A 16,528-nucleotide genomic window follows, 5' to 3' on the forward strand; every position below is an offset into this window, starting at 1 on the left:
GAGAGAAGTCACAGTCTCACACAGTGCTTAGCTTCCAGGAACTTGCTGAAGTCGAATCCAGTGATGGACTGAAGCTAAAAAGCTAAAACTTCACCCCCTCCAGATTCAATTGCTGGTAAGATCAAAGAGATCATGCCCTGGGCTGAGCATCTGGGAAACTGGAGATTGAGCCACAAAGCAGAAATCTCCTTAATTCATTTGAAACTGGAGGTAAACTAAAACAAATTAAAACCACAGCCCTGCCCAGCTTAGCAAGACTCATGGTGGGATCAAATTGCTCAGGCCCTTACCCTACATACCTGACACAGGAAAAGATAATCCCTCTCTGGGAAAAAAACAAGCAAAAACAATTATCTACTTCAGGCTTTATCATTCTTTTATACAAAATGTCTTGCAAATCTATGAGACATGCAAAATACAAAAATATAACCCACAATCAAAAGGTAAATTCTAGTTAAATCCACAGATAATGTGAATGTTGGAATTAGCAGACAAGGACTTTAAATTTAAACTTAATAATTAGGTTTAAAAATTTGCACGAGAAGATGGACAGAATGGGTAAACAGACAAAAATTTTCAACAGAGAAATGGAAGCTCAGGAAAACAATGAAATTCTAAAATTGAAATTTATAATATCTAAAATAAACAAGTCACTGGATGGGCATTAAAGCAGACTGAATATCAGAATAAAATACCAATGAACTCAGGGATATGGCAAAATAATATATCCAAATAGAGACAAAGAGAGAAAAAATTAAAATTAAAAAAAAATGAAGAGAGTATCAAAAACCTATGGGATAACATCAAAAGTTGAACATACATAGAATGAGAATGCTCAAAGACAATAAGAGAGAGAATGGGGAAGACAAAATATTTGAAGAAAAGATATTTGCTAAAAGGTTTCCGAAAACTGATTTAAATTAAAAAAAAAAAACCCACGGAACAAAGATGTTCAGTGAAACTTAAGCAGGATACATACAAAAAAGACCAAATTTAAGTTCATCACCATCAAACCAATAAAAATCAAATATAAAAACAAAGCTTTAAGGACTTCCCTGGTGGCGCATTGTTTAAGAATATGCCTGCCAATGCAGGGGACATGGGTTCGATCCCTAGTCAGGGAAAATCCCACATGCCGTGAAGCAACTCAGCCTGTGAGCCACAACTACTGAGCCTGCGCTGTACAGCCCGTGAGCCACAACTACTGAAGCCTGTGCACCTGGAGCCCATGCTCCACAACAAGAGAAGCCACCGCAATAAGAAGCCCGTGCACCACAACGAAGAGCAGCCCCCTGCTCACGGCAACTAGAGAAAGAAAGCCTGCATGCAGCAACGAAGACCCAACACAGCCAAAAATATAATTAATTAAATTTTAAAACAATGACCAAAAAAAAAGAAAAAAAACAAAGCTTCAAACCACCACAGAAGATACACATTACATTCAGGACAACAATAATAAGAGTGACAGATGACTTATGAAACAATGGAAGCCAGAACACAAAACAATGACACTTAAAGTGCTTAAAGATAAAGCTTTCAATCCAGAATTCTTATCCAGCAAAAATATACTTTAAAAAAAATGAAGGCAAAATAAGGATGTTTTTAGAAAGGCAAAAGCTAAGAGAACTTATGGGCAGCAGATCTTCACCACAATGCTAAATAAAGTTCTTAGACCAAAGAGAAATGATACCAGATGAAAACCCAGATCTGCAGGAAGAAATGAAGAACACCACTGAAACCCAAACTAAAACATCCAGTTATTAAAGATGACTAAGAGTTAACTAGGCACAGATTAAGAGATACAGGGGGAGGGAAGTATACAGGGCTAGGAAACAGCATGTGCAAAGGCCCTGAGGAAGGAAAAGGAACAGTCCTTTCTGGGAACTAGAGGAAGGAAGGACAGCAGGACTGAGGCAAAAAGAAAATGCCCTGGAGTAGTGAGACGCAGAAAGGGCCAGGTCACGAAAGATACTGCAGGCTAGTTTTCTACTACATTAGAAGCTAGTTTTCAAATCTACATCAACAGATTCATTTCCAGCTAAGACTAGCACACTCTCTGTTTTTGGACTTTTGGAGTTACTGTAAGTTTCACAAATAGGCACACCACTCAATAGTCTGAATAACACATCTTGCACTTACACTATAGTCCAAATTAATGTAAAAAATATTTAAATCATGTCCCTCTTCTGCAGGTAACCCTCCATGGCCTTTCCACGTGCTCCAAATGAACTTTACAATGACTGACAAGACTACAGAATTGGCTCCTTCCACACATCACCTCCCGTCTTTCACTGTTGGCCTTATCCCTTCCACTCTCTGCTCTTCCACAATGGCCTCCTTGCTTCTCCCCAAATAAACCAGTATTCCCCCCACCTTAAGCAGAGGATTGTTCCACCTTCACATGATTATCCACAAGGACAGGGGTCTTTGTTTTACTAACTGACACATCCCCAGCATCTACAAGTCCTGACATACAGTAGGACCTCAGTATATGTTGTTTTAATTGAGTTGAATAAACAGAAGACTCAGAATAAATATCCTGGCCAAAACCTTACCATCATTAGAAAGGAAAGCAAGGGAGGGAGGGAGGAAGGAAAAGAAATTAACAGTCAAAAATTGCAGAAAAAGGGCTTCCCTGGTGGTGCAGTGGTTGAGAATCCGCCTGCCGATGTAGGGGACACAGGTTCGTGCCCCGGTCCGGGAAGATCCCACATGCCGCAGAGCGGCTAGGCCCGTGAGCCATGGCCGCTGAGCCCGTGCGTCCGGAGCCTGTGCTCCGCAACGGGAGAGGCCACAACAGTGAGAGGCCCACGTACCGCAAAAAAAAAAAAAAAATTGCAGAAAAATATTGCATTTAGTTTTTTTTTTAATGTACCCATCTAAATGCTTTAAAAGCTAAGCAAAATTGTTAGCTTTCATCTTAGCAATAATTCTCAATAGGGACAGAATCAACATTTAATTAAAAAGCTTGGTAAGTGAAAACATCTGCATAATTTTTATTATGAAATATATAACCTCAATATTATTGATAATTACTATGAGCAATTAATAGCTCCTTTACTGTGTTTTCACACTTTTTAGATTTGAAGGTTTTAAATTTCTGTTTTAAATAATTTGATTAATCATTTACACTACATAATTTGCAGTTCTTTTATTAAAGCAAATATTTTCCCTTGTAAAATCATCTGAGAAAAAAATATTTTAAAAAGTACATCTTACACTATCTTAGACTCAAGTACAGAGCAAACTAAATAATGGAAATAGAAAAAAGCAGGTAACAATTCACAACTGTTTTTTGGCACATAAACCACTCACTCACATGATTTAAATAACTCTTCTAAGAAAGAAGGGTACCAATTAGAAACTGGCTAGAAATTCCCGTGAAGCAAACACTGACTCTCCGGAAAAGTTCACTAAATGCATTAATAGGTACTATCAGAGTAGATGCTTCCCCCCTTATAAAAACTATGTACTTTAGGCAACATTTTTAAAAATCAGAAGAAAACAAGGGTCTGAAAATTGTACAATCTGAAAACCAAAATAAATATAAAATTATAATAAAATAGATTTTAGTTACTTGAGTTCTCAAGATTATTTTACCCAAAACTGCAGTTTATGTTCTAAATTTTAATGTCATTACTCAAAATGGTTACTTTTCTACTCTAAAGCTATAGTTACTGATATAAATACAATTATCTACTTGACTAATTCAGTAAAACCACAATTCTAATTCTAATCTCATTTAGTTTACCTTTTCCTAAGTGGAATGTGTTCCCTAGGCATGTTTCAGTGTACCAAGTAGCTAAAAAGTATCAAAAAAAAACCTCTCAACCTGAAAAATGAACTGAATTGTCTGAATTTCATTGTTAAAAACTGAAAAGACTTTGTCAAGAATGATGTTCATGCTACATGAGTATCAAAATTATTAGAAAAATGTAAGATCAGGAATTAATAACCTCTAATTTACACTGAGAATATTTCTGCTTAAAGACAGTAGTATTTAAAACTGTGCCTTGGCTTCAAAATTTACAACAGTCCCTTTCCTCTCAACATCTCATTGTGAACCCTCAATGTTCCTTTCTTCCATTGTTAAGCAGTTATTACCTATTTCTTAGGTCATTCTCACAGATCTGTGCTTCCAAAAGGTTTATGGTCCAACGACAGCACTGAGCAGCATCCACAGTCAAAAAGAGCCAAATAATTCTTTTTTTCTTTGCTCAAAATTCAGATCAAATCAAGTAATTGATGTCATACTGCAATCATTTGTCAAATGCTCTAATCCATAAAGCTTTAAGTTTCTGTGATTCTAAATACTAAGCATGTGTTAGTTCAATTTCCATCAGTAATCCACTGAATAATATAAAATTCAACCTTAAGTCTACAGTTAAGTTTTTGCATGACTACTCTTAGAGCTTTGTAACATGTGCATATTCAAATGCTGTAGACACTTAGTGTAGAAACACATAAAAGGAATGAGTTACTTCACACAAAGCAACCTGACCTTTCTTTTCTTTCCCTTCATACAAAACTTACCATGAAAGAAAACTGGACAGAGATATATTACTAGAAATTCATTTACAACTATAATTAATTTCCTGGAAGGATTTCACTGGCATCTTGAATTTATATTAAAATTTAATCTAAAATAAGTTACTAATGATAATATAAACAATTACACAAACTAAATTATTTAGCAGTAACTGTGTGTCAAACATTGTTCTAGGCACATTACGCATATGAATTCATTTAATCTCCCCAATAATCCCATGAAATGGATAACATCATTATGCCCGTTTACAAAGAGGAAACTAAGGTGAGATTAAATGGCTTGCCTAGGTCACTCAGTCACTAAATGGAAGAGCCAGGATTTGAACACAGGTAACCTGGATCCAGAGTCTATGCTTTTTACAATGCTGTTCTCTTTGGAAAGCCCTTGGATACGTGAAAATTTATAGATACAATAAAATATTCTGCAAAGGATACTCAAAAGTATATCAAAGTTGAATTGAAATGCATTAAACTAGAAACATACACTATAGCTCCTACATCGAAAAGTTACCCTGACACAGGAAGTTAATGGATACATGGCTAGCTTATTTGCGTCATAGTTAGAACACAGTGTTAAATTATATATAGAATTAACACAGACCCACTATTTCTTCAGGCCACTAAGAGATGTATCACATAAAAGATATAATGGTCATGAAAAGTTAACTAAAGATAAGTGCTGGTGTTTAAAAAAATGAATCAAAATAAGATCAAACATTTAAAGAATGCTACTATAGATTACATTTAAAGAAATTAAGGAAGAAATTTATATTTCTATTAGTAAAATCTCCTAAAATTTTAAAAAATACTTGACTGACTACCTAAAGAAGAAACTCATATTTCTAGAAGTAAAATTCCCTAAAGATTTTGAAAATATTTGTTGACTACCTACCTCTCCATGATTGAAAAAGAAGCACAACACTGTAACCAGGCCTCCTAATCGACTGCCGCTGGAAAAGAGAATAAGAAAATGTAACTTGAATAACAGAAAGCAGGTCAATCTTAATAAAACCTTGAAATAACAGAGCATGATAATCTGCCAGTACTACAAGAAGTTTTAGCCACACTAGAACTCTACTATACTTATTTACAAAACAGCTTATTTCCTCTAAGGTATCATTAGCCAAAACAAGTTTTATTTTAAAAAAAATCATTTTCCATCTTCAAAATGTACAGAAAAACACAAACTGACAAGAAATAAAAAATTCTTAATAGTCATGTTACTGTGCGTCATGCAACCTGACCTGTCTTTCTCTTCTTTTTTTTTTTTATCCTTTAGTACACATATTAATTTGTGTCCCTCAGCATTTCTCAAAGTATTTTTCTTGGCATATAATATATATTCAGAAGAGGGGATGGGAGCAAGTACAGAAAAGTGCTTAATGGTCATAAAGCTGGAAATCACCACACTGTCTCCTGCTCTTGGAAATTCACAAAGCATGTTAGCACATTAAAGATTTAATTAATTCAGTATTTCCCAAACGCAAGCTACTTTTATACATGCTTGGGAAACCTAGTTTACAGATAAAGTTTTATCGTTCATTTGTTTTCCAAAAATTGGGAAATACAACACAAATATCAAAATATGAAAATCTGGCGTATAACTCTAGCTAAGAAACCACAGTGGTATAGTTTGGCAGTCCTAACAGTTAAACCTTCATTTGATCACGTAAGAGTGAAAACATCCCCATTCTCCTCATCCCCTGGCCAGAAGCATTTGGGCAGGTGAAAGTAAGGCTGTTTTTAGGTTTGTTCCATCGTTTCTTTCATCTCTACTATTGAGGTCTTTTTACTCTCTTTAGCTCATGCTGCTTTCTTGTTATTTTACCCAAATATCCTTCTTTCTTTCTTTCTATCCATCCAGCAAATACGTATATAACACAGAGAAGTAACAAAGAATCAGACATAGGTATTCTAGGCCATTATATTTATTCTTCAGGATGTATGAATGAGGAAACACAGAAGAGATACATGAGATGGCAGGGATAATCCATGTAGCAAGAACATACACCTTCTGCATCACCCCCAGAAGGAGAAAGGAAGGGCTGGGATCCCCAGCACATGGGGCCAGTCAGCCAAGAGGAAGGTGAAGTTTGCATGTTTAGTGGCAAGGAGTTTACAGAGTTGCCATTTTCCCTAGAGTCAGGGCACAGAGTCACTTGCTGCTCAAGAGAACTGGTAGCAGGGCTAAAGGCTTGAGGAAAGGGGGGAAGGGGATGTCTGAAATACCACTTGCATTTAAGGAGAGAGGTAAGGAGGGAAAACAGAAGGACTGTAGAGCCATCTTTTTTTTTTTTTTTTTTTTTTTTTTGCGGTATGCGGGCCTCTCACTGTTGTGGTCTCTCCCGTTGTGGAGCACAGGCTCTGGACGTGCAGGCTCAGCGGCCATGGCTCACGGGCCCAGCCACTCCCCGGCATGTGGGATCTTCCCGGACCGGGGCACGAACCCGTGTCCCCTGCATCGGCAGGCGGACTCTCAACCACTGCGCCACCAGGGAAGCCCCAAGGCATTCTTTTTATTTTAATAGATGTCAAATATTGCACAGTACAAACACACTGCAATTTTTTCAGCCCTTTTCCTGTTATTGGTCATACGAATGTTTTTCAATTCCTTGCTATAGTTTTTAAAATGTTAAAATAACATCGCTGTACATGTAAAAAAAAAAATGGTGCCTTTATTTCTATTGAATAGACGTGTGAGACTGCCAAGTCAAAGAACGTGAACTTTCCAGAGAAGCCATTCCAGTCCACACCCTCACCAATGTATGAGGGGTCCGTATCTCTATAACACAGCACCCAATATGCCCAGATCCTTTTACATTTTGCCCATAGGAAGGGTGAAAATGTTTTGCTCACTGTTATTTTGATTTGTTCTTCCTGCCTATTTGTACAAGGCATCATTTTACTTTTTTAAAAATTTTTTTATTAATTTTTATTGGAGTATAGTTGCTTTACAACAAAGCATCATTTTAGTGGGCTGTTTTGTTCTGTTTTCTTCATTTACTCTTCTGTGAATTGTATATTCACATTCTTGTCTGTTTTCCTATTGGATTCTCTGTTTCCCTATTTAAAGATTAGGGATACAAATTTTTTTTACTGTCATGTGTGACAAAATCTTCTGATATAATTTACAGTGTATTCTGTCAGAAAAAAATTTTAACTTTATGTAGTTAATTTCATAGTAAAATGTCAATATTTTAATTTATTTCTTCTGCATTTCCTGTCTTGTCTGTGAAGGTCTTCCTTACCTCAAAATTATATAGTGTTCTAATATACTATAGGTTATGGCGCAGCATCTTCCATGATTATGTAGACACCTTTGCTTAACTAATAAAGCAGGGAGGCAGACTTTCTGGTATATTCAGGCCCTGCATAGCCAGGAGGAGAGAATAAACTTTGCTTATCTACGAGGAATGTTCTAAGTTACAATCACTAGGAAATGATATGACTTGCAATAAATCCAAAGTAGTGTTCCCAGCATTTACCTTCCTACCCTCCGATCCTTAATGACTATCACATAGGTCATTTTATTTTGCTAAACAGAAAAGATGTAGTAATCAGAATACTTAAAATTGATTTTTTTTTCCATTACAGTTGATATTTCAGCATTCCCTAGTGGTTAAAAAAAAAGTTTCTTCTGCAATATTACCAACTACCACCTGTGAGAAAATATGAAAGTTCCTACTGTGCAAATTTGAAAGGATTCTGAGCTTGGCAAACAATTACCACATTTACTCATACATCCCATTAATCTTTTGAGCCTTGATTTCCTTAGATATAAAATAAGGGGGTGAGAATGTAAAAGATCTTAAAAACACTTTTCAGTTCTAACGTTTAATAATTTTATAATTCTCTTCTTTCCCAAACTTTTCAGTGAAGCAGATTCAAACCAATCATCACATTTTGGTAGGCTGTGTTAATCTCAGAGGTTTCTACCTCTATTTACCAAAGAATGATGAAACACGCAAAGTTCAAAGAGAAAATGAAAGTAGTAATTCAAAATGATATTAAATTACCCTTGGAGTGAGTTTTCTTGCTGTATAAATCCTTAAGAAACAGCATATGAGAGAATATTTTGGAAAGAAATCAATTAAGAGGATTTCCAGTCTCAAGTTTGAGATGTAATCCTCAGCACCTGCTAGCCCACCAGGCCTGGTTGAGAGCTGAGCATCTTCCCTTAAACTTAGAGGCAGGGATACTTTGGAGCATTAAGGAAAGAGAAAGTAAAGGTGAGAGAAAGAATGAGAATCAGGAAGGCTGAGAAAAGTTCTCAGCTTGGTCCTGCCAGTCTGTTATAAGCAAATCATTAATGCCTTTAAATTAACTCTTTGTCTGCCAGGGCCAAGAAAAATAATATTTTATTTACTAGATTGTGAACTTTCGATACATCACTGCAGCTGTTGGAGTGCCTAATACTGAGCCTCTCCTAGGGCAGAGATTCAAAAGGTATCTGAAGAGTAAGTGAAAACATAAAAACTATTCAATCAGAAGACTGTTGGCATTCATTTTGGGGGAATCTTGTGGTCAAACATACAACACCTCACGTCATTGCTACTGGGACCTCCATTCCATGGTGAAAAACTTCTTTCCTCATCAGCCTCAGCCTCTACCCAGATGCTTCCTTCTCCTGCCTTGAAACCTCACCTTGCTGTGAGAGTCACTCTGTCATGCTCCTGTATTGGCTCTTGACCTGGACGTGAGGCCAGCAGCCACCTCTATTGTCACTTCCAGACACTGCTCCTGAGCCCTTCATTAAACCCTGCTCATCTCAGCTCATTTCTTCACTTGCCCTCCTCAGGGCTGTTATCTCCCAACACTCCAGCTCATTCCCCACTATTCACAGCTTTCTCCTTCCTCACAGGCACTCCTAGCTTCTTAACCCTCTGTTGAGCACCACTGGAGAAAATTACACCAACGTGCAAACCTGTGCTGTCCTAAAATTATTTTAAAAAGAACAACTCAATCACAAAGCCTCATGAACTCTGCCTCCCAAATATCATGGAGTCTGTCCGCTTCTCTCCATCCAACCCCCACTATACTAGCTCAGGCCACCATCCCCTTCCACATGGACAATGGCAGCACCTTCCTGCACACCTTCACTATATCCAGGCTCACTCCTCCTACAGTGTATTCTCTACATCATGCCATCATTAAAAATAAATTAATACGATCACACTAACACTATCCACTCAGTCCTTCGTTGGCATCCCATTGTTCTCAGGAGGAAATTCAAACCCCTAAACATGTCTAAAATGCCATGTGGGATCTGGTCCTGCATACGCTTCCAGACCCCTTTCACTATTCTTCCTTCTTCCCCAAAACTTGTGCTCCTGTTGCACTGTCCTTGTCACAGTCCCACAGTGTACAAATAGCCCTGTGGGGGACTGGACTGATGGCAGAGCTGAGGCAGTCCTAGGGAGAGAGAATACCATGGTATCCTAGTAAGAGAGATGCTGGGATGTCCCAGAGAGACAGAGAATGCCAGGGTGTCCCAGGGAGGCAAAATGATAGGGTACAAATAAAGAAGTGCAAGGACGCCAGAGATATTCTGAAGGAAGAAACCAATGGGATTTTGTGACTACTTGGATTTCAGAGGTAACTAAAGGGGATAGTCATGGATATCTTCCCAGGGTTAGACCTGGACAACAAACAGTGTGGTCAAGTGTCATTTGCTGAGGGACTTCCCTGGTGGTGCAGTGGTTAAGAATCCGCCTGCCAGTGCAGGGGACACGAATTCAATCCATGGTCCGGGAAGATCCCACCTGCCGCGGAGCAACTAAGCCCGTGTGTCACAAATACTGAGTCTGTGCTCTAGAGCCCCCAAGCCACAACTACTGAGCCCACACGCCACAACTACTGAAGCCTGTGTGCCTAGAGCCCATGCTCCACCACAAGAGAAGCCACCGCAATGAGAAGCCCACGCACTGCAACCAAGAGTAGCCCCAGCCTGCGCAACTAGAGAAAGCCAGCGCACAGCAACAAAGACCCGACGCAGCCAAAAATTTTAAATTTAAAAAAAAATGTCATTTGCTGAGATAATGACATCAAAGGGGGCAGATTTTGTAGAAAAGACACCAATATTTTTAACCAATAACTTTCATCAATTTAAGCATGCTGAAGAGAAATACACATCTTTTAAATATTCATATACAACTGTTAGACCAAATGATTAAAGATGTGCTAGCAGGCCAAGTTAATAGAACATTCAAAAAACCAAAAAAAACCATGGAGCTGGAAAAGTTTGAGCTGGTTCAATTCACAGCCTACTTAAGACACGTTTTTAACCAAAAATCCAGCCTGCATAAACAGTAAATGCTTGATTTATTAATGAAGAACAAAAAAATGTCAAATAAAACAATGCAAGTGAAATTAGCATACAGAATAAGAAATTCAACTTTTCCTTAAAACAGGTGGAGGGTGGGGAAGGAGTAAGAAATTGATGTAAAAAGTTAGTCTATTCTGCCACAGAGCCTAAAAAAAAACACTGAGTCACTTCATAGGTGACTTGGGTTGGCTCATGAGAAGACAGTGTTGGAAAACTGATTATATTAATTATGACTATTCATTTCAGGTTAGAAAGGGGGTTATTAAGCAAAATTAAAAGGAGGTTTTGACATACAGACTAATCTTCCAGTCCCTCAAGGCTTCTGGAACCTATCTATAAATAAAGTAGTTCTAAAAAAAATTCTGGTATCAAAGAAGCCACTATGAACCTCCAATGGCCAAAGATAATAGAGAAAAACAGAAAACCAGAATTGGATTTTCTTTGTACTCTGTGAGTGGTTGGTTCCTCATGTGGAAGGCATTTTCTGATGAGTAGCTATGTCTACAAAAGAGTGGCCAGGCTTTCCTCACAAAAGCTGAGAAGCAGTAAAGAACTTAGCAGAAACAGGTAGAGAAAGGTAAATATTCAAAGGAGAAGGAGAGTCAGGGACAGATCCGAGTGGTCACATAGGTACTGAGCAGCAAACATTAAATGTAGAGACCTTCATAAAGAAAATCATTTAAAAGTTCTCCTCAAAAAGCTCCCTTAATGCAATAAAGGGAATGGAAAAGAGAGACGGGGAATACTGCTTCCTGCCTTTGTGAGTGGACTTGAGCCCTCACACATAAGTGTCCACAAGAGGTGGGGGTGGGCAATTGTCACTGGTACCTGGTGTCACTTCTGCACTGAAGTGATTAAGAATCCAATGTGCCTCCACTCTCCGTATAGAGGCTTCTGAGGCTGGTAAATGAAGAAGCTACAAGATGATCCCGACCTGTTCATTCTATAATAAAAGCCACTAGTCAGTAAGTCCCATCCACCTTACACCCTTCCAACGGGCTTTTACAAGCTACCTCGTTCTTAAAAATAAATGTCAAGCTAAGGATCACCAGGTTGTGAGGAAGCTTTCAGCGTGAAAAACAGAAACAAATACAAATTGAAGGGGGACCTGCAGTCAAGAGACAATGCAAGAAGCAGAAGAAAACTTCAAGCTCAAAACTCTTTAGGAGAGTTGGAAACCTCATAGAAAGTACTATAAAGTATAACAGATAAAATAAGGGAGGGAAAAAACTAGAAATTAGATTTCAATCCAAGAGTTCCATATCCAAACAATAGGATTTTGAGAAAAACAGAGACAATAGAGAAGAGAAAGTCATCCAAGGAATAATACTAGAAAATTTTCCCCAGAACAGAAGAATACACATGTCCAAATGAACAGAACCCACAGGGTATCCAATGAAAAGGATGAAACGAAATCTACCACATCATGACCTTTATTTAAGACATGAAAAAGAAGAACCCAAAAGCTGCCAGAGGGAAAAAAAAGCCACGTACAAAAGGAATTGATGGCAAAACAGAACTAAATTTTGAAAAGCCAAATTGAATTCTTAGAAGACAGTGGAACAAAGTCTGAGGAAAATAAAATACTAAAATCAGTCAACTCAAGTGAAAAAGTAAAATATAAAGTTCCAACATGCAAGCCTAGAGAGTGATCAGCCTAGTGTGGAACCAGAAGACAGGACTCTAAGAGGGAGGCCCCAGGGACTGGGGGGGGAGAACTGAAACGGTGAATTTTATACATTTGGCAACATATAAATTAAGCATTTTACAGTTTAGTTGTGGTTCAGAATTAATCAGTATACAGAAACCAAAGGAAAACAAAATAATAGACAATTACTAACTACAGGAAAGAAACTCTTACCATGTAAACAATTAATTACCCTACGTGACTCAGCAGTGAGCAATATTTACATGGTTATAAGAACCTAAGTATGGGCTACTGGTTTCCATGGTAGAATTGCTGAGATTTCAAAGATGTGAAAGTGGTTTCTCTGGACAAAGGAATGGATGGGTTATGGAGACAGACGGGGTAAGAAACTGCTGCTGCATTTTATCACAAAAAGCCAATAAGCCAAGGTCATGTACGTACACACAAAATAATGACAATTAACTTTAAAAACACACTAATAAGTCTCTTACCCAGCTGTAGAATATAATTAAAAAAGTAGTTCAATAAACTTATTTGGGGACCTGTTGATATTTGTCAGACAAAGAGCTATGAGTAAAACAATCATAAAAATCTTCCAGACAACATTAAAACAGATGTTCTTATTCATCACTAAAGGAAATAAAATAGTATATTTTATTAATTTTGGCTTGAAAAACCATTAGAACAGAAACTTCAAAAAACAAACTGAAACATCACAAATCGTCAGACCATCCCAAACTATGGGGCACACTTCTATAGGGAGGAGGATGAATTGGGGAGAGATGTGCAATCAAAGAAATACACATTCAGGGAAACTGAAATGCCACACACAGCCTGCTACCTTTCATTTCAATTTGTAATGTGTCAACAAAATTATTCTAAGAAAAATTAATGGATCACAAAATCACATATATGAGTACTAAAAACAGAGCAAAATAGGATCCTAAAAAATAGTAATATTAAAAAGAGTAAACTTGCACGTGTCAAACTAAAAAAACAATGTCCACAGTTTTTCAAAACTAAACAATATACCATATTTAAGAATATATACATAGGTGGTAAAGTTATAAAGAAAAGCAAGGAAAAACTTAGACCAAAAGTTAGGATGCCATTTCCTCTGAGGCCTGGGAGAAGGGAAGAAAATGCATTAAGGAGGAATTTTAAGTGAATGAAAGCTTCCAATAATGATATTTCTTAATTTGAGTGATGGGCACACAGGTGTTCACTTTACTATTGTTTAAAAATATATGTAAATATTTTATACAATTCCACAGGGAGGACACATTTCACACATAAAAAAGTTTCCTAAGAGAGGATAGTGGGTACTACAGTAGGTAATGTACTCAAACCACAGAGATGCACGAAACATAAAGTAAGGAATTTCATATAGTTGCTTCTTTTAAGACCCTAAAAGTAAAGTTCAGTAAAAGTATTTTCCATGGAGGACAACAAACAAGTGTGCAAGTAGGCAGCAGGGCCTGGAGAGTTACCAGACGGTATAAGTGGACTCAGAGTCATCAACTCTACTCAATGCTCAATGATTTCTAAAGAAGATCTGCTCAGATGATCTAGAACAGAGAGCTACATGCTGAAAGAGCCTAAAAATCAAAAAGGGGTATTCTCTGGGCACCCTGCAGTAGAACAGTGAATGGAAAAGGGCTCAAAGATTCTATTACAAGATCTAAAAATCATACTCAAACTTAGGTGCTTTAATGATTCTCCTCTATTTCTCGCCTTAAGAATTGTGGGAGGGACTTTCCTGGTGGTGCAGTGGTTAAGAATCCACCTGCCAATGCCGGGGACATGGGTTCGAGCCCTGGTCCGGGAAGATCCCACATGCCACAGAGCAACTAAGCCCATGAGCCACAACTACTGAGCCCACGTGCCACAACTACTGAAGCCCACATGCCTAGAGCCCGTGCTCCACAACAAGAGAAGCCACCGCAATGAGAAGCCTGCACACCACAACAAAGAGTAGCCCCTACTCACCACAACTAGAGAAAGCCCGCTTGCAGCAACGAAGACGCAGCCATTAATTAATTAATTAATTAATTAACGCAGCCATTAATTAATTAATTAATTAATTTTTAAAAAAGAATTGTGGGAAAGGAATTTTTGTCCATCCTTCAGCTACAGTTTTTATGAGAGGTGTAGAAATTCTAAAGATGGCCATAATCAGTGAGAAACTAAAGAGAAAATTAAGCACAAAAAGACAGGAACAGAGTCCCTATAGGCTGTTCACAGCACTTCTCCGTGAAAACCTTGAGTGGTTTTATGCATTATTTTACCATCCTTAGATTAAAACCAAACAAAAGAATGGCTTGGCTGGCTGCCAGGTAATCACTGTAAAAGGGGCAGGTGGTACAGGTGGATGGGACCACACCCTCACCACTGGTGAGACCAGACTGCAGTAGAGAAAGGAACAGGAGTTTTAAAGATTAGATTGGGGGTGACAAGGATACCCAATGGGTAGACCAATTAAAAAATCTTGCTTCAATTTTGTCCTTTGAGAGGGAAAGGTAAGAGATGTACATATTCCTTGGCAGAAGGGAAGGAACCAAGAAAGACAGACTGAAGGATGGTGACAAATAAAGAATAACAAATAAAGAATAACTACGTGGGCTTCCCTGGTGGCGCAGTGGTTGAGACTCCGCCTGCCGATGCAGGGGACACAGGTTCGTGCCCCGGTCTGGAAAGATCCCACATGCCGCGGAGCGGCTCGGCCCGTGAGCCATGGCCGCTGAGCCTGGGTGTCCGGAGCCTGTGCTCCGCAATGGGAGAGGCCACAACAGTGAGAGGGTCACATACCGAAAAAAAAAAAAAAAAAGAATAACTACGTGGTAGCAAGTAGGGATGAACTCTGTAACAGCAACAGGGGGATGAGCCTTAAAACAAAAACACATCTTCAAATGGACATCCCTTTTTCAGGACTAATTCTGTCCTAAATTAATTTTCCACTAATAGAAATATTCACCCTCAAAAAACAAAGTTTGTTTTGACTTCCTTTGAATTTCAAAGCAAGGCAAAAGGACGAAACCAACTAACTGGGGAAATAAACATACTTCTGACAGACACCTCTATCAGAAGTAATAGAGACAAGAAACACGTGGAGTAGGAGGAGGGAAGGAGAGAGAGTTGATATGGAGAGGACAGGCCTCCTTGGTTAAAAGGGCTTTCAAATTCCCACTTTCAGTTTTCATGAGGCCCAAATACTTTGTTTCCTGTCCCTAATACCACAAGACCTCTGTATCCCAGTACCACACTCCTTCTTTTATTTGAGCTAGTCAGAGTATTTCTGGTGAGCTATTTCCAAAAAGAACTAAAAAATCCTGTTTAGAAACTCTTATTATTTGTACACATCTTTTATATCAATAAAATTTATAATAAATTTTAGGTATATGTATATTTTTTCCCGAGAGTTGGCTATTAAACATTTACCAGCACACCACTGCTTCAGGGTAAATATTAATAGCTATACATACCATCCAATCTACTCTTACTTAACAATGCACAGTGGACTAGTGAAGAAGCATCCCACACTCCAGAATAATATTAAAATCAAACTGAATGACAAAGAACGAAAGGATTAATATTACTTGCATGATATCTGCCCTTCAGGTCCAACAAGAAAAGCTTGCATTTATCAATAAGAGATTCCACTCCTCAGGAATGTATTGAATTCCCCTCAAAAGCAGCAATGGGGACTTCCGTAACAGCCTACTAACTACTCTCCTACGTTCCCTCCCCCTGGCAGAACAGAGACTTGCACACGCGGGGTCTTGAGAAACTGGCCTCCAGAAACTGTCAGTCTGTGGCTGAGAAATACCAGGGCATCTTATGAAATAAATAACTGTAACTATGTCTTCACAACACAGCTTTTAGAAAACAATCAACAATAGGTGTTTTAAAGAAATACCAAAATCCTGAGAATTCCAGACAAAAAGGTACATCAGAAATAGGTTGTGTTTGCAAAAACATCTTACTTCATCTCCTTAAGTCAGAGGTTG

The 16,528-nt window shown here is 38.2% G+C and overlaps 1 protein-coding gene across 10 annotated transcripts in view; it reads right to left on the reverse strand.

Annotated features, from left to right (window-relative positions):
* Positions 1-16,528, reverse strand: part of DPY19L1 (dpy-19 like C-mannosyltransferase 1) — a 242,178-nt gene that overhangs the window by 199,843 nt on the left and 25,807 nt on the right. For all 10 annotated transcript variants that reach the window (XR_009520648.1, XR_009520649.1, XR_011246604.1 and 7 more), the window contains exon 7: positions 5,441-5,498. Coding sequence is in view for 2 of the 10 variants with exons in the window: in XM_060020710.1 (XP_059876693.1) it covers positions 5,441-5,498 (58 nt within the window). In the remaining 8 variants the exon portion in view is untranslated. The remainder of the gene's footprint in view (positions 1-5,440; positions 5,499-16,528) is intronic.

This window comes from Delphinus delphis, chromosome 9, assembly GCF_949987515.2.
Source record: "Delphinus delphis chromosome 9, mDelDel1.2, whole genome shotgun sequence".
In the NCBI taxonomy this organism is placed as follows: domain Eukaryota; kingdom Metazoa; phylum Chordata; class Mammalia; order Artiodactyla; family Delphinidae; genus Delphinus; species Delphinus delphis.